The sequence below is a fragment of the Phalangium opilio genome, unplaced genomic scaffold (assembly GCF_054372755.1).
Source record: "Phalangium opilio isolate 3A_F unplaced genomic scaffold, DU_Popi_V2 ptg000026l_1, whole genome shotgun sequence".
Taxonomy (NCBI): domain Eukaryota; kingdom Metazoa; phylum Arthropoda; class Arachnida; order Opiliones; family Phalangiidae; genus Phalangium; species Phalangium opilio.
The window spans coordinates 2436707-2457263 of NW_028324157.1; the positions used below are offsets into that span (position 1 = coordinate 2436707).

General features: G+C 36.9%; 2 protein-coding genes across 2 annotated transcripts; both read left to right on the forward strand.

The window, feature by feature from the left end:
• Positions 1-9567: 9567 nt before the first annotated feature.
• Positions 9568-12042, forward strand: LOC149691191 (uncharacterized). Its single transcript, XM_089869440.1, has 7 exons — positions 9568-9573; positions 9639-9864; positions 9933-10157; positions 10212-10333; positions 10504-10673; positions 11561-11832; positions 11903-12042. Exons 1-7 carry the CDS (start codon positions 9568-9570, stop codon positions 12040-12042), a joined length of 1161 nt encoding a protein of 386 aa, XP_089725566.1.
• Positions 12043-16430: 4388 nt separating this feature from the next.
• LOC149691192 (uncharacterized) lies at positions 16431-18423 on the forward strand. Its single transcript, XM_089869464.1, has 2 exons — positions 16431-16657; positions 16737-18423. The coding sequence occupies exons 1-2, from the start codon at positions 16627-16629 to the stop codon at positions 18113-18115; spliced, it is 1410 nt and encodes a 469-aa protein (XP_089725590.1). The 5' UTR covers positions 16431-16626; the 3' UTR covers positions 18116-18423.
• Positions 18424-20557: the final 2134 nt, after the last annotated feature.

Genomic DNA, 20557 nt, shown 5'->3' on the forward strand with positions numbered 1-20557 from the left:
CGGTGAACAGTCTTCTTCTTAAATAATTGTTTGACAAAGGCGAAAGTGGTACCCTCTTTTCCATAAATGAACGGCTTCTTTTTGGTGAAATTAATTGCGGTTTGTCCAATTTTGGGATTGCCCGTATAATAGCCTCTTTTGGTTTGTTGACAAGCTAAAATCTGATGTCTTCAAGTGTTTACTACAAATTTTAGCTTCGCCTTTTGTAGCAATCCAATTTTCATATAATTCTGTGCTATCGCCAAACACTGCATAAATCCATTTTTTCGTTTTTGTTCTTCACTTGGGAATGAGTGAAAGCTAACGGCACGATTTTCAAGTTCTCTTTTTTGGTCTTTTCTTTGCAACTGCCCGCAATTTGGGACGACGCAGATGGCCCTTTTTATTCTGGAAATTATTAAAACTATAAGATTATAACCAAATTTAATAAAACTATAACATTATAACCAAATTTAATCGTTAAAGACCGTATAAAATATAAATTATAGTCAATTTTAAAAGTTAAAATCTGTATCTGATGAAACACTATCGCCAAATTTAAAAATATAAATCCATATCTAATATAACATTATAGCCAAATTTAAAATCTGTATATAATACAACATCATAGCAACTTTTGAAAGTTAATACTGTATTTAATATTTCTTAAGTTTTCACATTTAAAATTCAAAACAAATCTCACCTGCTTAACCACGTCCAAGGCTTCGAAAAATATGAAAGTGCGACTGCTTAAAAACCGTTAAAAAACGTCACAGTCACGTGAAAAATGACGTCATTTGGATAGAAACGAGCGCCAAGGTGCGACTTAACGAGGCGAACTAAAATGTCACTTTTCGAGGTTTTGAAAAATTCTATACTCGGGCCTTTAGTAAAGGAGGCAGTGGTTAGGTTGAGTTACAAATTCGATGTTATAGCTGGGGTATTTTATTTTGGTTTTTTAGGTTAGGTTGGGTTATGTTAGATTACGTTTTGTTATGCTAGGTTAGATTTGGTTAAGTTAGGTTAGTAATATTTTATAAATCATATAACAATGTTACGCCTTTTCCAAAATATTGATGTTTAGCTTCATTGACTTCTCAAATAATATGCCTTTTCCAAAACTTTACTGTTATGTTAGGTTGGTTTGGTTAGGATTACGTCTCTTCCTCTTTGGAGCAGTTATACACTTGAAGTAAGTCTATCCCTTATGGAATGAAAAAATAAATAAATAAAACCATCAAATTCTACTCTATTTGAGTCTTTTTGGGTATGCAATATTGGGTTAATTGGAATAGGAGAACTAGCAATTGGGTTGAAAGAGGTTTGAGTAAATGGGAATAGGGTGTTTTAAATTGATTGAAATGGGGAGTAACCTTAATTAGTACCCAAAAAGTGATAAGCGCAATACAACTTTTAATTTTTCATATATTTACGTACAAAATATAAAAACATTAATTGGCTAAAACATTTTTATAAGAAGATAACTATAGAGGCTTTTAAGACCAAATTACTGCAATAATTTACCGCCAAATTCAGCTAAATTTCGGTGAAATGGAATTCTGTCGAATGGGTTTCGGTCCAATGGGCCAGGACCCCACTAAATGGCTTCATTGCTCTATAGTTAATTTTTATTTTACATGTACCTTATTGAACAGAAATCGAAGCTCGCCGGCACATGTAATAATTTAGGATTCAGATGAAATTGACGAGGCAGATGAACTCCAATAAGGCTCTTTCATCAAAAAGTAAGTAATTTTGGTGGCGATAGATGTTTGTTTGATTATTATATATTGTCAAACCGTTCATAAATAACAATGTTTGGAATAGTTATTTGTAGATACGCCTTAAACAGCGTTAAAGTTTAAAAATTAATATTCTATTCCTTTCTTAATTTTCAAGTAACGAAGAAATGTTTGATGTGGTTGCTGGTGGCGCTGAGTCGTCACCTGAAAAAACTGAGGAAACTTCAGTTCACCAACCAAACACTCCTTGTAAAGGAGCGGAAAAGGCTGGTGGAATCAGCACGCCAAATAAAACTTCGGTAAACGAAGAAGATGTTTTTTTCCAGCAAAAATTAACGTTAAAATAATTTCAATGAACTGTTTGACCTGTTATACTATAGAATGATCTGAACTTGTCGTTTTTTTATTAAGTCTGATGCATACAGTTCTCTACTAAGTGTCCCAACTCGATTATTTACTATATTATTAGCACATTGGAAACCACACGGAGTAATGCAAAATAATTTTTGCCCAAGTAGTAATATTATTATAATAACAAGGTTATATTAATTTAAAAAGGATTGAAGCTTCTAGGGTTGATTTTTTTGGTTTTTTTAAGAAAATTCTTTTCCAAAGTCAAATGATGGGTTTAGTGCTAATTGAATATCTTCGGATCTACTGAGCCCAATGTCTTGAAATTTGAATGAGGGGTGTAACAATCTGGTCTATTAAATAAATAAGAATCAATTTCTTAAAGTGGATACGGTTTTTTAATAAACATTAATTTCCAATGTCAAAATTTTAAATTAAGTACTTACAACCGTTTTCCAAGGTAAAAGAAACCGAGCCCCATCCTCCTCGTCCAAAAACATGGCTTTTAGAGAGAAATAGATTAAAAAACCTAGACCTCTTGAACCAATTTTATAAGACTTGTAAACGTCCAGAGGGCCAGATGTCTCGAAAGCCTTTTTGGTGATGCAAGCCATTCTGTCCATAATCAAACTATTTCATCAACACCAGAGCAGTTGAATTACTCATAAAATGAAGTCTTTCATTGAGAACGTTTAGCACTAGCGAAATAGGTATCAGTAATTGCTAATGATACTGATAAAACAGTAATGCTAGGTCTACCACACAAGAAGCTTCTAAATGTCAACGAACAAGCCGAGGACGGCTTCGAGGAAGCATTTTTTTCTTGGCTGTCCTTGAAAACTAGTATAATATATATTGTGCTTTTACCAACAGCAACCACTATTGCGATACTTTTCCCCAACGTTCTTCAGGTAGTTTCTTAATCCCCAGAACAGGTGTGTTTTAGGCTTTTGGGACTAGAGTTTTGTTTAATTATAAGATATTTAGTGTCATGTGTAAGCAATATGTTTGTTATCGGAAAGGGGGTGAAAGTACTAAAATTATCATTTTGACAAAGCTAATTAATTTTGAACATTTTTAACCATTTTTAGAAATAATTGATTGTAACACACCTCTCATTAAAATATCAGGTCAAAAGAATCAATGAGACAGAAGATCGGACCAAAAGCTCTACCTCCTCTCATTGAACTTAATGTTAATTTTGATTTCCTTCGAACTTTCCGCCGGTAATCCAAAATTCGCACTTTTAGGCCTATTGAACGAGTTCTATGGCGCGAGTAGTTTGAGTAGTCGAGCGCGTGATGAAGTGGGCTATGTGAAAACGAACGTGGACCATCACATGACTAGAAAAGCTATTCTCATTTTTCGTTTCCATTAACATCATATCCGGTTAGTTACAAGGATGTAAATAACGACTTTCTCGAACGTCAGTATTAAATCCAAAGGCACTATTGCAGATCCAAGCTATAGACAATAAGAGGAAACATGATTTTATGGGTTTCCCATTTCCTTTACCAAAAACTTTAATTTTTTCGTCAATTTAGGCCTATTGCCTCTATTCGGACTAAAGATGCTCTAGTATAGCTAGATGGGAGTGAATATTTTCTTTACCTTATATCTCACCTATTGTCGCTACTTGGACTACGAGTTCTTTTCGTTTTATGATTTAATATTCACGACGTACCCGCACAAAAATGCGTACAAAGCCGTAAACAGATGACACGATAGAAGCCATTGTGTACATATTAGTGTGCAAGTGGAATAAACGATATCCAGTAGATAATTGAGTTCTGAATCTGAGGTTGGAGGCACCATAGAAAATAATCCGTTCCTCATTTACTTTCCCAAAAAAATAATAGCTTTGAAAGCATTTTTGTCCTATTGACGCTACTCGGTCTACATATACTCTAATCTATACAACAATGAATCTATTAGTAAAAAATGTTCTTGAAAGGGCTGCGTTTTTTAACACCATACCCATAAAGGGTATAAAGCTGAATGCGAGGGATATTTGGTATCATTCTGGAAATATCTTATTAGGAGTGAACATTTAAAAATGGTTAAAGTTTCCATCAACTTCATTGAAGGAATTACGCGTGGCCGTCGAGGGGGAAGGCGAGGAGGAAGGCGTGGTGGTGGTGGTGGAAATCGTAGGCATGGCACACGACTGTGCTACGCTTGTAGGCAGTTTGGCCATAAGGCTGCCAACTGTCCGCTGTTAAGAGGTAACGACTATTGTTTTTATAGATTTTATTAGCGATAGGTTAGTGTAATATGGGAAAACTAATAATATTTTTAATCATTAATATATGTTCAATAGATATACAACAGCAAGCGCCCACTCAGCCAGCGCCCACCCAGTTAGCGCCCAACCAGTCAGCGCCCACTCAACCTGCGCCCACTCAGCCAGTGGTCACCCAGCCAGCAGGCACCTAGCCATCGCCCACCCAGTCAGCGCTCTCACTGCCTGGTTTTCATAAGGCAAAATAATTACTGGTAATTGGTTAAGAACAATGTTTGAACGTATTTGAATAGGTTAATGGTGAATAATTAAGTTTTTAAAATTCCTTTATCAGAGATAATGATTTTGCTTTATTTCTTTTTTATATATATAGGTGAAACCGAATAAAACATTGAATTAATTCTGAACACGTTTTTGTAACCCATTATTTTACAACTTTTGCGGTGTGAAAGGGGGGGGGGGTAAATAACACTCAGCATATCGGGGCATATAAGGGGAGGTAATCTAATTTTTCTAAGGCTCAAAAGGCTAATAACGTTATGTTCCCTTTACTGGCTTCTATACACCACCATCATCTGGTCTTTTTGTCCATCCCACATGGACTGGCTTCTATCTCCATCATCATCGTTAAGGTTAAGACATACGCGGCAATCGGCTAGGGTTACGAGAAACGTCTGGCCTCCCAATGGTGGGGCTTCCACCAAAAGGTTCACGCAATTGCGCTGTTATTATTCATTGGTAAGATTTGAAACGTAGTATAAAGTGAATATGTGGAAATGTTTTTCGTAATTTCGATGCCTTAAGTAGTTTTGTAGCTATAAAGATCCGTTTCATTTTGATGTTCCAATAATATTTTTTGTATTATTATTTATTCTACTGAATTACAGTATATGCGCTATGCTTCGAATACTGCTTTAATAATTCGTAAATTTTTACTTAAAAAATGAGAAATATTTAAATATCTAGGTAAATAATTTTGTAAGAAGTCTTCCTCTTGACTCGGAGAGGTAGTAATTTGGTTTTCCCAACTTGTTTACTATGGAAACGCAAGAACAAGAAAAAAACGAGAACAAAATGGTGTAAAACATGGTTGTTACAACGAAAGAGACATTATTACATTTATTGAACGATTTACGAAACGATCCCGATAAGTGGCGGTGTTATCTCCGAATGGACGAAACCACCAACACCCAATAACTGCTTTTGGTGACACCTATTATAAAACGTCAAGATACTGCGAGGCGTCAAGCTATATCGCCGCATGAACGATTGAGCAGTACATTGCGCTTTCTAGCTACCGGGCGATCATACCGAGATTTACGATTTTCAACTGTCATGTCCCATCAATCTTTACCCGCTATTATCCCTGACAACTGTCGAGCCATCTATATGGTGTTGCGTAAGCAATACATGAAAGTAATTCAAAGCTTTATGATTGTTGAACCAATATTTATTACATCCAATATACATAAATATACGTCTTGCGTATCTATTCACATGGGGTGGAAGTAGTTACATGTGAAGAAATGTTTTCATGAGAAGGCACATTATCGTCAGGGTTATTGACAGTTATCGTGGTTGTGGTATCGTTGGGTAATTCCTGAATATGCCAGTTGGGTAGTAGGGTGTTGATTATGGTAGGCTGTGGAGGGATGGGTAATGGTAAAGCGTCGCTACTTGGAATGCTGATGAAACAACTTCGCGACAGAGTTCCTAATTACCTTTCATACAATGCGTCGTTAATGAGTTTTTCGACGTAAATACGCTGGACATTGGGCAAACGTCGCAACTTAGCAGCTACATTGCGCCCAAACGCATCATGTTGGTCCTCATTTGTGATTTCGTTCAGCTTTTGCCCTACAGAAGCAATAACACTGTCGATCTCTAGCCCCCCTTTTCTTATTATTAGGACGTCTGGGTGGAGCCGATGAGCTTTCACTACTTGGGGTAGGAGGGAACACGTCCTGGTCTAGAGCCGACTGAGCAGTTAGAGAACTGCTGTTTGAATAATGTGATGGCGAGCGGTGCTCTTGGTCTTGAGGAGAGCTGACTGACTCGATGGAGTTGTCACCCTGAAATGATATTGTTATTTCGTAGGTGCCTACATCACAGGAAGAATGGAAAGAGGTAGCGCAGGACTTCAAAAGGAAGGGAAATTTTCCACATTGCCTGGGTGCTGTGGATGGCAAGCATGTCAAGATTATTCCGCCACCAAAAAGCGGGTCCTACTTTTATAATTATAAAGGCTTCATAGCATGGTGTTGATGGCAGTAGTGAATGCGAATTATGAGTTCACAATCGTCGAATTTGGTGTAAATGGACGAATCTCAGACGGAGGTGTCATTGAGCACACACTATTCCATCACAAATTGAACGATCATTCGTTGCGCGTTCCTGAACCGGAACAGCTACCTAATTCTAATACAGTCCTTCCTTACGCTTTCATAGGCGATGAAGCATTTGCGTTAACCCCTAATTTTTTAAAGCCCTTCAATTAAAGTAAAGGCAACGGGTCAGGGATGGTAAAAGGTCGGATAACAGGCCGAAAAGGTAACGGTAAAAAGTAGGCAAGGTTACCGTTTTTCTTGTTGGCTTAAGCCATCCCCAACACAAAAACGCATTGTGAGCCAAGTACACAGAAAAAAAGTGTTTAGAAACTAAACACTTGCCTATACACGAAAATGCAACAGATATTTTATCAAGTTTAAAAACACTCATATTTAAAAAATAATGGTGTTTAGGTTTGCAACACCTTATGTTTAGGTTCAAAATGTGTTGATCGCTTGTCATATCTAGTATTTAAACATGTTTAAGGTGGTATATGTCATGTTATTGTGCTATAATGCTTAGTAACAAAACGTGTTTACACGATTATATGCCTAGTTGTATAACATGTTTTCAGGATTATATGTTTAGGTTTATAAGCATAGCTTCCTATCATGTGTAAGGGTTTATAAGCTTAGTTTTAAAGATATTTGCAGGTTTATCTTGAAACATCTTGAATGGTGTTCCGACCTGCGTCGCTTTAAATACATAGGTTGAAATAATTGTTTGCGAAATAAGATACATTGTTTTCAGAAAAACCCGTGGGAAAACACAATATCCGTTGAACTTCAACTTAGCTTAATTTAAACACTTTAGTAACATTGTGCCGAGTCCCATTCGACTGAAAAACTCTCACTTCGGAGGATTTACGATGCTGTAAAATGGGACATTCCGATTGCACCGAAAAACCCGCACTTCGGGTTTTCCCGATGGAATTTAAATTAAATTAACTTAAAACAATTTACGGCCTACGTAAAATGAACACTAGATCCAAACATTTTCTAAATTATTATTTTAGAACTAAGGATTATAAGAACGAAATAGTAATACATCAGCAATATATGAAATAATAAAATCAGTTGCTAATATTGCTTTATTTTTTATGTTATATTCATTATGAAAATATTTTAAGCCAGCCGTTTTACTGTACTTGAAGTGTATAACCGCCCCAAAGAGGACGAGACGTCCTCCTAACCAAACCAAACCTAACCTAACCGAACAGCAAATTTTTGGAAAAGGCATATTATTTGAGAAGTCGATGAAGATAAACATGAGTTTTATGGAAATGGCGTAACAATGTTAAATTATTTAAAAAATATTTCTAACCTAACCTGATTTTGAACAAAAAAGCTTTATTGGACAAAAGTGCTTTTGTTAAATGCTTAACCACAGATACATATATTGCACGTCGCGCTCAAGAATGGTCCAAGAAGCCTTCGAAAATCTATGCAACTTTAGTTTTGTTTTATCAGAGGTGGTCCCGACTTGGACACATTCTCAACTATTTCAGTTTTCAATAAACATTGAACTTTTGGTAAATATTTGAATGTTATATAAAATTAAGAGGGTATAGAGTTACAGATACATATATTGCACGTCGCGCTCAAGAATGGTCCAAGAAGCCTTCGAAAATCTATGCAACTTTAGTTTTGTTCCATCAGAGGAGGTAACGACTCGGACACACTCTCTACTATTTCAGTTTTCAATGTACATTGAGCTTTTGCAAAATATTTAAATGTTATATAAATAACTAATGATTAATTCTTTTTGCTTTCTTGAAATTTTAACTTGCCTCTGTGAACTAGTCATTTTTAATTTCGTTGTTATTCTTCAAGGAACATAATGTAGAAATGAAGATTAAAACGATGAAATATCCCCAACACGTTGGAAAAAGAAAGATACGTCGTCTGCTTGGCTTTACTGGCCATCGCTGTTCTTGTTTCCTTAGATCACGTGATTAACCTCTTGGTTTGATCAAAAACTTATAAAAACAGGAAGTACGTCATATATAGGAGTCAAAGTTTCCCACAGTACGTTTCAAATCGGTTTTGGACTAAAACTGAAACTGAATTGAAACTTTTCAGTTAAGATTTTCAAAAACTGAAAACTGAACTTAAATTATTAGTTCGGTTAAGCCAGGAAACCGAACTGACTTCAATTAGTAGCTTATTTCTACATTGCACCAAAGGCTAAAGCTATGGCCCTATGTTCTTATTAGCTTAAATCCATTCTTGGTATTACCATTCTCAAGGTAAAATCGCACGCATCATGTGTGATAGAGCTGGTACAATTTCCTAGAACGTATGAGTGACGGACTGTCGGAACTGCAGTGATTTGCGAGTCTTTGGAGCTTTTTGACAGTTGACTTAACGTTTTTATTCGATCAAAGTTGCAATGTACTAAAAGTAACTTACAGTGATAGTTCCTAAACTCTGATAGTTAATAGTTTATACAAAGTTACAGTTTTAAGAAAGATACTTAATAGTTGAACATAGCACCAAATTTAGTAAAAACCCCCGAAAGCATTGAATCCCCCATGAAATAGTAGATTTTTGCAGCAAGACGAAGCCGATTTTGAGTCGAAAATCGCCAAAAGGGACACTCTAAACGAATCGGAATTATGATAAGACTGATTTACGGATGACTCCTCGTATAAATCCGCATTTTCTTCCAATTTCTTACTTAAATTTAAAAGGGTCACGCGTAAAACCCTCCAATCATAACTTGTTAATTGTGGACCTTAGGCCAATTTTCACAGAGCGTTTTCGACTCAAAATAGCACATAAAACCCACTGTAAGTACGAGGTTACAACCCTTTTTGGAACATTCTATACTTGAGTTCATATGTTGTGGGGTTGAAGAGGTCAATCATACGTAGGTTGACCCTCTTGCAGACTGCGCTTACACTTGCATCGCAAATAAAACAAAATGCCAGTGAAGTTCTTACTCTATATGAAATGTCCATTTCTTAACTCTCCATATATTATTTCTATTTGAAGAGGGTTCACCCAGAAAACAAAATAATATTACCAGATAGTCCCAAAAATGTGGAGACCAAAATTGACTCTGATATTCAAACCTGCACTCAAGCTTGTCCTAAAACTATTACACATTTTTATGGTAAAAAATATACTTCAGACAGAAGTGCTTGGATTCAAAGAAAATACAAAAAAGCAGTGTTGGATTACATAGCTTTAAGAGGACACCCACTGCGCGAAACCGAATGTTTGTCCACATTATTTAATAATAGTTTACAGCATTTTATTTTTGTGAATTTTATTAAAACTTTGCAGCTCCCGCTTTCCGCTATTTCCTCAGTGAACTTAATCCAGATCTTATACCACTTTCACGAAGAACAATTAAAAGAGATCTGAAACAAGCAGTAGCAAATAGTGTAACACCCGCTCTGAAACGTGAAATGTCTTTACAACCCTTTTCTAGCGTACACATCATGTTAGATATATGGAGTTCCATTTCACATGAAGGAATAATTGGAATTAAAGTCCAATTTATTGATGGTAGTTTGTCAATGTAATAAAAATGGGTGCAAAAAACTATTTATATTATTTTAGAGCAATGGAAAATGTCTTCAAAGACAATTGCATTCAAGTATTTCGGGGAGCGTCACACAGGGGACAATATAAGGGAGAAAGTCATTGAATCCCTGAAAAATATGAGCATTGATCCTATGCAAGTACGAATGCCTCTGTTGTCATATTCTACGATAACTTAAATATAATTCTTTTAAAGTAAAGTCAAAGATGAATTTAATTAATTGTATTCTAATATAGCCACTACCATCCCTTTTATACGACTTCGATCAATTCACCTAATTATTATTATAACTATATATGAAACTTGTAGGTTGGAAAAGTAATGGCTGACAATGCCGCTAACATAACGAAAGCCTTCAAGGCAACGCTTCTTCAAACTATCGGTTCGGATTGGACAATTTTAAGCAAAGTTTCTGATACAGAAATAGAAGAATTTCCAGCTGATGAGCCAGAAATTGGATTTGGAGATGAAGATGACAGGTATTCGTTTAAGCTTTTGATTACAAATTTTCCCAAAATTTTAACTTTTTTTCAAACAAACAGACATGCCCGAAGGCGAAATATCGAAAATTGTCATGCAGTGGGGGGAGGTGTGGGACAGGATTTGCTGTGTTGCCCACACCTTGCAATTAGTTGTCCACGACGCCGAAAAGCGAGACGCAGAAGCCACAAAACAAATTCAACAATGCAAAGATATAATCACATTTTTCAGGAAATTTAACCACTATCATGGGAAATTGAAAAAATCATCAAACAAAACCCTTGCGGCGCCAAATGTAACGAGGTGGGACTCTACACTTCGATCCCTGAAAAGTATACTTGAGGTACGAGTTGGTGTACCTCATATCAGATGACCAGAGCCATACTAACTTTTCTCAATGTAAACAGATTTTTCATGACGTCCAACAGTTGCTATTGGCCGCAAACAATGACCCTAATGTAAAGAAGAAAGAACGAATTGAGGTTCCAAAAATAGCATGAAGTAATCGAAATTCAAATTTTTAAAAAGATGGTTTTGGAAAAGAATAATAAGGATGAAACTTTAAAGGGAATACAACCCCTTGTACTGAGAATTTTTGTGTTATGTGGAAAGGGTATTCGTAAAGAAGGCAACATAATCCTTGAAGATAGGCTTTGAGACATATGCGAACGGGTTCGAGAAATGGGGATGAAAAAGAAAAATTATTAATCGCCATTAGATTTTAAGTGACCTGTTTTAAGGCGTATTCTTCATTGTTAAAGTCCTTTATCATGAATTTATATAGATATAAGCACGTTTTAGTAGTCAATTTTTTATAAATTCCTCCCTTTGCAAAGGAACATTACTTGCCATTTATGGACTAAAATGTTGCATTAACTTTAATAAGGGCCTTTATTGGAGAGATCATTAGTTTACTTCAACCAATTTCCGAGGTAACTGTGATAGTTCAATCAGCTGAGAAATCCACATCGGCCATTGCTCAGTCGCTAATTATCTATGCATATGAGAAAGTGAATGATATTCAAATTTTAGGGTTTCGTGAAATGAAAAGAATTTTGCTCAGTGGACTACAAAGCAGATTCCAAAAACTTTTTAAAGATGAATCGTTTGTGGTAGCCACAATTCTTAATCCTGGAGTTAAGCTTGGACTGTTTGAAAGTTAGTTTTACTTCATTATAATCTTTCACCCTTCGGAGACGAGAAGTTTTATTCAAATTATATTATACAGGGTGGAAGAAATCAGACCAACTGCTACTTTTGTGGACGACCCCCAAAACTGCCGAAAGATACCGTGAATATACTACATTTAGACCTATTAAACAGGGTGTAAATAACAACGCCTTGGGATTCACATCAAACAAGGTGTAAATAACAACGCCTTGGGATTCACATCATTTTATTAAAGTAAGACAGTACAAACGTGATAATGGGGAGTATGTCTGAGTGCTACACACATTAAATTGTCATAGCCCTACACTTTAGCCTATGAACTTAGGCCGCACACTGAAACGTACAGTTTAATCTGTTTTGCAAACATATCAGCGTAGATGTTCAATGTGTTTTCCATCGTGGTGAAGGCACTCTTCAAGGCGGCTGTCCAGGTCCTGCAACACATTTTCCAGCAATAGTGGTGCGATGCTATTAATTGCCGCTCGAATCCGGTTCTTCAAATCGTCTACATTTAACGGTTCGGTGCTGTACACCTCGCCCTTGACATAACCCCATAAGAAAAGATCTAGTGGAGTAAGGTCAGGACACCTTGCCGGCCACGGAAATGGTCCGCCTCTGCCGATCCAACGATTGTGAAAGTGTTCGTCTAGCCATTGACGAACTTGAACCGCCCAATGTGCTGGTGCTCCGTCCTGCTGAAACCACAGGTCTCGAAGCACTGCTAATGGTAACTCGTCAATCGCTTCACTAAATTCGCGACGCAGGAAGTCCAAGTAAGTGTTCCCGGTGATGTTCTCATCGAAAAAGAACGGACCGATAATTCTAGTGCCAATATGACCCACCCAAACATTTACTTTCCATCGAATTTGATGGTAATGTTGTTGTAACCAGTGGGGATTTTGTTGGGTTCAGTTTTGGACTTTATGCCGGTTAACCGTACCATTCCTATGAAATGTCGCCTCGTCGGAGAAAAGGACCTTACGCAAGAATAACGGATCGGCTTGAATTAATTCACGCATGGTCAGACAGAAATCTTGCCGTCTTAAGTAATCATCGTCCGTTAAGGCTTGATGGAGGTGGATATGATATGGCCGGTAGTGGTGACGATGTAAAATAGCAAGAACGGTGAAATGGCTCAGTTCGACCTCTTGTGCGACCGCTCTACTACTTGTGTGAGGATTACTTTCAAACCGTGCTAGGATGTCCACCTCCCTACCTTCATCACCGACTATACGGTCTCGTCTACGTGCACGGTCGTGCACGACGAAGGTACCGAAATCACGAAGATTGTCTCTAATGTTAAAGAATGTGCTACGAACCGGATGCTGGCGGTCTGGGAAGCGTTCGGCATACAATGCTGCCGCTTGTTGCAAATTACCGCGACATTCACCCAAGATAAACATCATGTCCAGTTTATCGCTGTTAGAATAGGCTGGCATTCTTCTACGTGACAGAATGAACAACACTAATAAGAAACTAGCGGCATTGTAACTCGCGCACTTGTGATTACAGAATGTGTGTATGTCTCCTTATCTACAGTACAGTAGGCCAAACTACGGGCTATGGGCATTGACATAGCCCGCGTTTTGGCCTACCGTAAGGATCCCATACATGCGATCTATAAAATAACCCGTGGAGAACTGTAGGTCAGAATTGCCTGTGTAACTCTGATCTACAGTCCTCTTTTCTAAAGAAACCGCGTCTTATCTACTGGTATGCTTTTAACAGTAATGTTACACTGAATGGCGAGGTATAGCCGGTCCTTTAGAGATACAACGTCGGCCGTGATAGTATTATTGTAACAAACACCCTGTTAAAGATAAATTAATGTACACAACATAGCAGTGATGATTTCGTCATGCAGGACCGTGAACGTAGGAGATCCGTGTAATCGGTAATGAAGACAGAGAAGAGAATACTGTATTCTAGCACGTTTTGAAAAAAATCGTCGTAACAGTGGTAGATCGGTTGGACTAAACCTTACAGATATTTTTGCCATATTACATCGACACCATTCCTACCCTATCATATCCACCGCCATTAAGCCTTAAAAGAGGACGATTTAATAAGACGGCATTACATTTGTCTTACCATGTGTGAGCTATTAATTGCAGCCGATCCACTATTCCGGCAAAAGGCGCTACGTACTTTCTGACGAGGCGACATTTCACAGGGATGGTACGGTAAACCGTCTTATCATGCATTACTGGTCCCATCAAAAATCCTATTGGTTACGACACCATTACCATCAACTGCGATGGAAGCTAAATGTGTGACTTGGCATTCATGGGTACCGACTTAACGGATCCTTCTTCTTCGATGAGAACATTACTGGTGGAACGTACTTGGACGTCCTGCGTCACGAGTTTAGTGAAGCGATAGACGCATTACCATTACCAGTAATTCGTGAGCTTTGCCACCACATTGGGCGGTCAGTGTTCGTTAATGGCCGAAAGAACTTTTACATAACTGTTAGATAGGTGGACCAATTCCGTATTCAGCAAGGTCTCCTGGCCTTACCCCACTTGATCTCTTCCTATGGGATCATGTTAAGGGAATACCGTAGTATTATGTTGTTAAGTTGCTTGGGGTCATGAAATCACGCAGTTCCGAGGCTGGTAGTCTTTGGACATGTTCCATATTAAACCATCTCTTTTGCTTACAATGCTACGTATTTATTTACACCCTGTATACGAGGTCTACTCTGCAGTATAGTGACGTCACCCGACGGCAATATTGGGGTCCGTCAACAAAGGTAGCTGTTGGTCTGATTTCTTCCACCCTGTATAGATACCAAGGCTAATTTGCTTGGTTTGCCTACGGTTGAAGAGGCACGCAAAGTGTTGGAATCTCAGCTGAAAATGAGTCACAAATGGACACCACCGAAGGTGACGGTAATGAAAACAGTGAGAGCAAGAATAGCGACCTTGATGGTAAAAGGGACGAAGTCTACTAATTTCGAAAATGTTTAATATTTCAAACTTATCTCAATTTTACAGCTGGATTTTTTGGGTTTCTGCAGTCCATAAATGAAAAGCGTCGAAGGACAAGTAACCCGACAAAACATTATGAAATCGATGCTTATTTAATGGAATGTTTCAATGGAAATCAAACTCCATTAGAATATTGGAAAAATAAGACAGACTTATATCCCAGGTAATTAATTTTTCGCTTATTAAATAGATTTTGATCTTTAAAACCGTGCCCAAAATCGCTTGGCCGTGGGGCTAGGAAGATATGAAAAGTCAGCGCAAATACACTTTTAATTCTCGAAAAATCCGCCCGTAGAAGCGGGTAAAATATTTTACTCCCGGAAGCGCCTTGGTTCCTCTTAACTGATTACTGATTGTAAAAATAATCCATATAGGTTAAGCAAATTGGCTCGGATTGTGTTGGCCATACCTGCATCGTCGGGGGACTGTGAAAGACTGTTTAGTGTGGCCGGATTTCTTAAAAACGCAAGGAGAAATCGTCTTACGCCCGAAGTTGTGGAAGATCTCATTCTTTACAGGGAAAATCGAAGAGGTCCCATTATGAAAAAACTGGGCATTTTAGAGGATTCATAAAAAACTTTTGTACACAATCCAAAACTCAAAGATGAAAGTTCAATAAATAAATATTGCAATTGATTTTTGTTCTTGCCCTAGGCTTTTACTTATAAATAAATAAAACGGATATCAGATTATCTGAAATTATTTTAAAAATTATTAAATTGGTTGAGTAAAAAATGTGGCGACCTATAAAATATGAATTCAAAAAAAAAGATGAGTACTAAAAGCTCTTGTGAAAAATGAGATAAGTACTACATGTTGAAAGATTTCTAAAAATGAGATGAATGCGAATAATAAAATATGAGATGAATGCTAATATTAAAATATGAGAACTGAAAATGAAATGAGTGCTAGTAAGAAAATGAAATGAGTGCTAGTAAGAAAATGAAATGAGTGCTAGTAAGAAAATGAAAGGAGTTCTAAAATAAGACTTTGTGAGTGTTTAAATGAGATGAGTGAAAAATACCAGATATATTGCAGGTGCTTAAAATGAGATGGTAGGCAAAAAAAAACGGGAAAAACTCGCCGAGAGGCATATCTACTAGTAAAAAAAAGGAAAGGATAGGAGGAGAGGAAAGCCCAACTATAACTTTGATTTGAGGGCTGCCATGAAATGAGAGAAAAAGTATATTTTTGAATGGAGAGGATCCAAAAATGAGCTTTCAATATTACTGAGGAATAGTAGTGCGCTTGATATTTGGTTCCATTTTGTAAAATAAAAGAGGCGAGCCATAGAGGAGAGGCTTCTAAAAAAAACGCCAATTTGTTCACGTGAGATGAGATGGCATTGTATTTAAATTTGATAAAATAAGGAGAGGAGAGGTTTAAAAATATTTCACCATCTTATGTGATGGGAGGGGAGAGCGGCGCTTTGGTCAATATTTGAAAAAACGTGTGAGTGGGAGAGGGAAGAAAAATATCAAAAATGCCCATCACTGTACGCTACGGAGGGGGTCACACTCCTAAACTTACTTCACCTAACGATCTTAATAGGGCTGCTGGTGTCTTGAAGTGCTCTATCATTGTGTCGTTTCACCAGAGAGAATTAAGTAGGGAGCGGAAGGTCGACTGAAAAATGTAGCTCTAAAGGTCACGTGACTGAAATTGTAGTACAATCTGTCTTCCGGTATGACGTTGGTAACTCCCTCCTTCGTGGGCGGGCCTAAAGGAAAGCCGTTGTGGAACGCGAGGGGTAAAATTTCAAATTTCTGGCGCTAGAGCTGGTGGCAGCATGTCTTTCCAGAACACTTTGCAGTTAAAAGGTGAATATTTTAGTCCTTACTTTAATTAATTTCACTACTAAAGTATAATTGTAATGTGTATAACTGTTGTATTTCTTAGGGGTTGTTAACTACTGCCTTCAATTAACTGTGAAGAAGATACGGACCCTGAGTTTTGTATTTCGCTTCGAAAAAGAACATATTATGAAATTTCTTTTGGATCTCGAGAGCGTTGCTATTAGAGATGCAATTACACCATACCTTTTAGCGAAGGTTCAGTGCCTACAATTAAATTCTACAAGGGAAGATTTTTTGAAACAAACGCATGGTATACTTAAAACTGAAAGACATGAGCAAGGAATGGTCAATCATTTACGTACTTCTTGCGCTACATTTAAAAATGTGTCACAACAAATGCAAAAAAATCTAGTAAGTCGCATAGTACAATATTTCTTTCTTGAAGTGATGGTGAAAATGGAGGTTGGAGTTGAAAACGCAGTTTCTAAGGAAAATGCTAAAGTAGAACGTCAAAGGAAAAAGGTTGACCTTCTTGGACTGTCGCCTCAGAAACGCAACGCCTTGACCACTATCACCAATTGCAACAAAATAACTGAAAATACTTCAGTTACAAGATATGTTGCGGGCTACACCGCATTTTCTTTGATTAAAAAGAAGAAATGCCCTCCAGAATTAGCTAAAAGGATTATGAAGGACAAAACTCCTATTGGTGATTTTAAAGAACCTGATGAAACAGAGGCGTGGACTCTAAAATTATCTAGAGGAGGATTAATCACAGTAACAGACCAATACTTCAATCTCATCAAATTAATAAAACAAATATCAGACTTAATCTATGTGACTGATGTTTCTAAAATTAGACATCAAAATTTAAAAACCACGGCTTTACGACATATTCTTCAAAATTCTGAAATTAATGAACGTTGGCATTCTATTTATAGTCAAACTGATGCTAAGAAATGGCTTCTAAAACTTTTGGATTGTTTTTTAAACACCAGGGGAAAGGTTTTAATTCGTGACTTGTTGGAGCAATATCAATACGAAACTAGGGAAGCCCTCAAAGCTAAAAAGTCGTTAAGAAAAGGGTTACTTGAAAAGAGCCTTGAGTCCAAAATTCAACCCTCTAAACAAGAAAACAAAACATCGAAAAAACGCAAAGCTAATACTAACCATAAACAATTACCGTCCCCAACAAAACCATTAAAAACCATCCCTGTGATTCATATTCCAGATAATAAAAGGTCACCACAGAAATTGATAACAGTCAATGACAATTCAGAATACAGTTTCCTAAATGGTGATCCTGATCTCGATCTATTTGAACAATTTAAACCGCCTCAAAGTCAAGTGGCATCCAGTCCTAAAATTGGCATCTCATCTCAAACATTGGGTAACATCAATGAAAATCCTGACTACGATTTTTTAAATGGTGACCCTGACTTCGATCTCTTTCAACAATTTATACCTCAATACGAAATGTGATATCACATTCCCCAACATTAGGTCTTATCAAAATGTGCCTAAAATCATATGTGAAACGTGTTTTAGTATTTATTTCTCATTACTTTAAAATATTACCTTATTTCAAAGAAGGTAACACTTTAAAATAATTGCCAAAGTTTTATATATACCAAGCTATATATTAGAAAAACAAATGTGATAATTTAGTGAGAGTAACGGATTTCGTTTTTTATTTTGCAAATAAGTGATATTGCTTTATGTTTTCATTTGCCAAAGATTTCATTGATAAACTGAAATAAAATACTGTGCAATAACTTTGATTAACACCAGGACCAGTGTTATTACTGCTGATGGCAAATTTGTTCTCAAATTTTAAATTATTTTCCCAAAAGAGTAAAAAGCGTTTGATAATAACATTTTTAAATAACAGTTTTTTCAGAAATGGTAGTATTTCCATTAATCGCTTCTACAACGAGACCTTTTAAGGCTTTTAGCTTATCCATGTTGGCTTCAAAGAGGCGAACTGAGGGATTGCAGTTTCGACCTCCAGAACATCGCTGCCTGCCAAAGTACTGTTCCAGGGGGTCTTGGTTCAAGTGACGGGTCAAAACATATTTTGCTCCTTTATTAAGAAGAAATTTTACGATGTGCACCGTTGAAAGGGCTATATTTGAAGGGTTTTACTTTAGTTAATTGTGGCTTATATAACGCTTCAGAGTGTGTATACCTGTCATTCGCAGCCCTTCAATTGTTTCTGCGCTCAAAAGCATCTTGCTCCTTTCAGTTTTAGAAAATTCTCCTGGACGATTTGCAACGTCTTTCTCCCAATCATTTAAGTACTTTAAAAAGTCCTCTTCTAGCCACTAAATTCAAGAAATACGATTATTATGTTATCAAAACCTTCATATTCACTTTCCTTACCTTTAATCGTTCATCATTTTCATGTTCGAAAACAAGTTTGTTAGGTTTTCTCTTTTTTAGGGCTTCAATGGAATTCCCGACGTTACATATGTCAAAAAACTTGTCAAATGTCCTTATAAATGTGACTGTTTCCTGGTATTTTTCATCTCCGAAAAGAACTTCAATTGCCGAAGCCACAGTTTCGCTCATAACTTGGCAAGCCAAATTAACTTTCATCTTAGAATATGCGTTCAAGAAAACGTGATTATATGTCAGCTTAGAAGCATTTTTAAATTGTCCTTTCATTCTTAATTGAGTGTAATATAGGCGCAAGATTATTTTCCAGGATATATCCTGGTCGTTTTTCCACAACCCGCGAGAATTTGAATTGGCACCGCTATTACTAAAGCAGTTTCGTACTGTTTTTATCAAATGCGGAGCATCTGAAAGGAAGAATAAGTCCCTTTCTTCATCAAATGCGTGAATGTTTTTAGTCCTAAAAGGTACAAATGTGGTTCCTTCATTATCAGCGCACATACGAAAAACCTTTCGATTTGTTGAAGCTCCGTCGCCAACGACCGCTAAAATACGGAATCCATTATTTTCCAAAATACTAACTGCTTCCCAAATAATTGAATATAATTCGCCGCTTGTAGCTCCTTTTGTGGGGAAATGGGCAAATGGAATCTTAATGTTGCTTGTGATGCCACGAAGCATGAGCTGAAGGATACTTGTTGCGAGAGGTGGTGCAGTAGTTCCCTTTTCTCTCATCTCAATATCGTTAAGAGTGTTATGTTGGTCAAAGACATCAATAAAACCAGTGATGTAACCAGTATCTTTATGACAAATTAAGTCTGGCTTGACAGTTATTTCATCCAAAAGAAGTACAAAGTACTTTTTGTGTTCTGGAAGGTTATCAATGTCTGTAATCTTAATAATTTCGGTGATAGCGTCTTCGTTAAATCCAGATTTATTTGTTATCGTATGTTCGTGATTATATAATGTTCTTGTTGTGGGTAGTTTAATTATTCCAGATATTTCCAAAGCTTTGTAGGCTGATTTTGATTTGTTTTTTATGTAAGAGCACCATTTAAGAAAGAAAGAGTCCCATCTCATGCCGTATTTCGACCTCTCCAATGCAAGTAACTGTTGTTTAATAAATAGGGACATGAATGATCCAGGCGCCTCTTGCTTAAGTTTCTCTTTAAAAATCAGCTTTAATCTTGACCAGTCTTGTTTCCCTTTCTCTGATAAAACGTGTTTGGGCTTGGAAGCCTTTTTCTGCTTGGCTTTCATTCTAACATCTTTGGCCAATTGTTTGCTCATGGCTTTATAACGACAACGCAGAGTTCGTAAACTTGACCGATATTTCAGACACGCAACACATCGATTCTTATTAACGGGAATGAGGCCTTCACATCTGTTGCTATAAATGGTTTTTAAATCACTTGAATAATTGCCAATTCGTTTATGCTGGTTTGGACGTCTCTCAATATAAAGTCTAACAAGGTCTTCATCATGATTTCCCGGGCAGATTTTAAACTTATCAAGTTTTGATAGGCA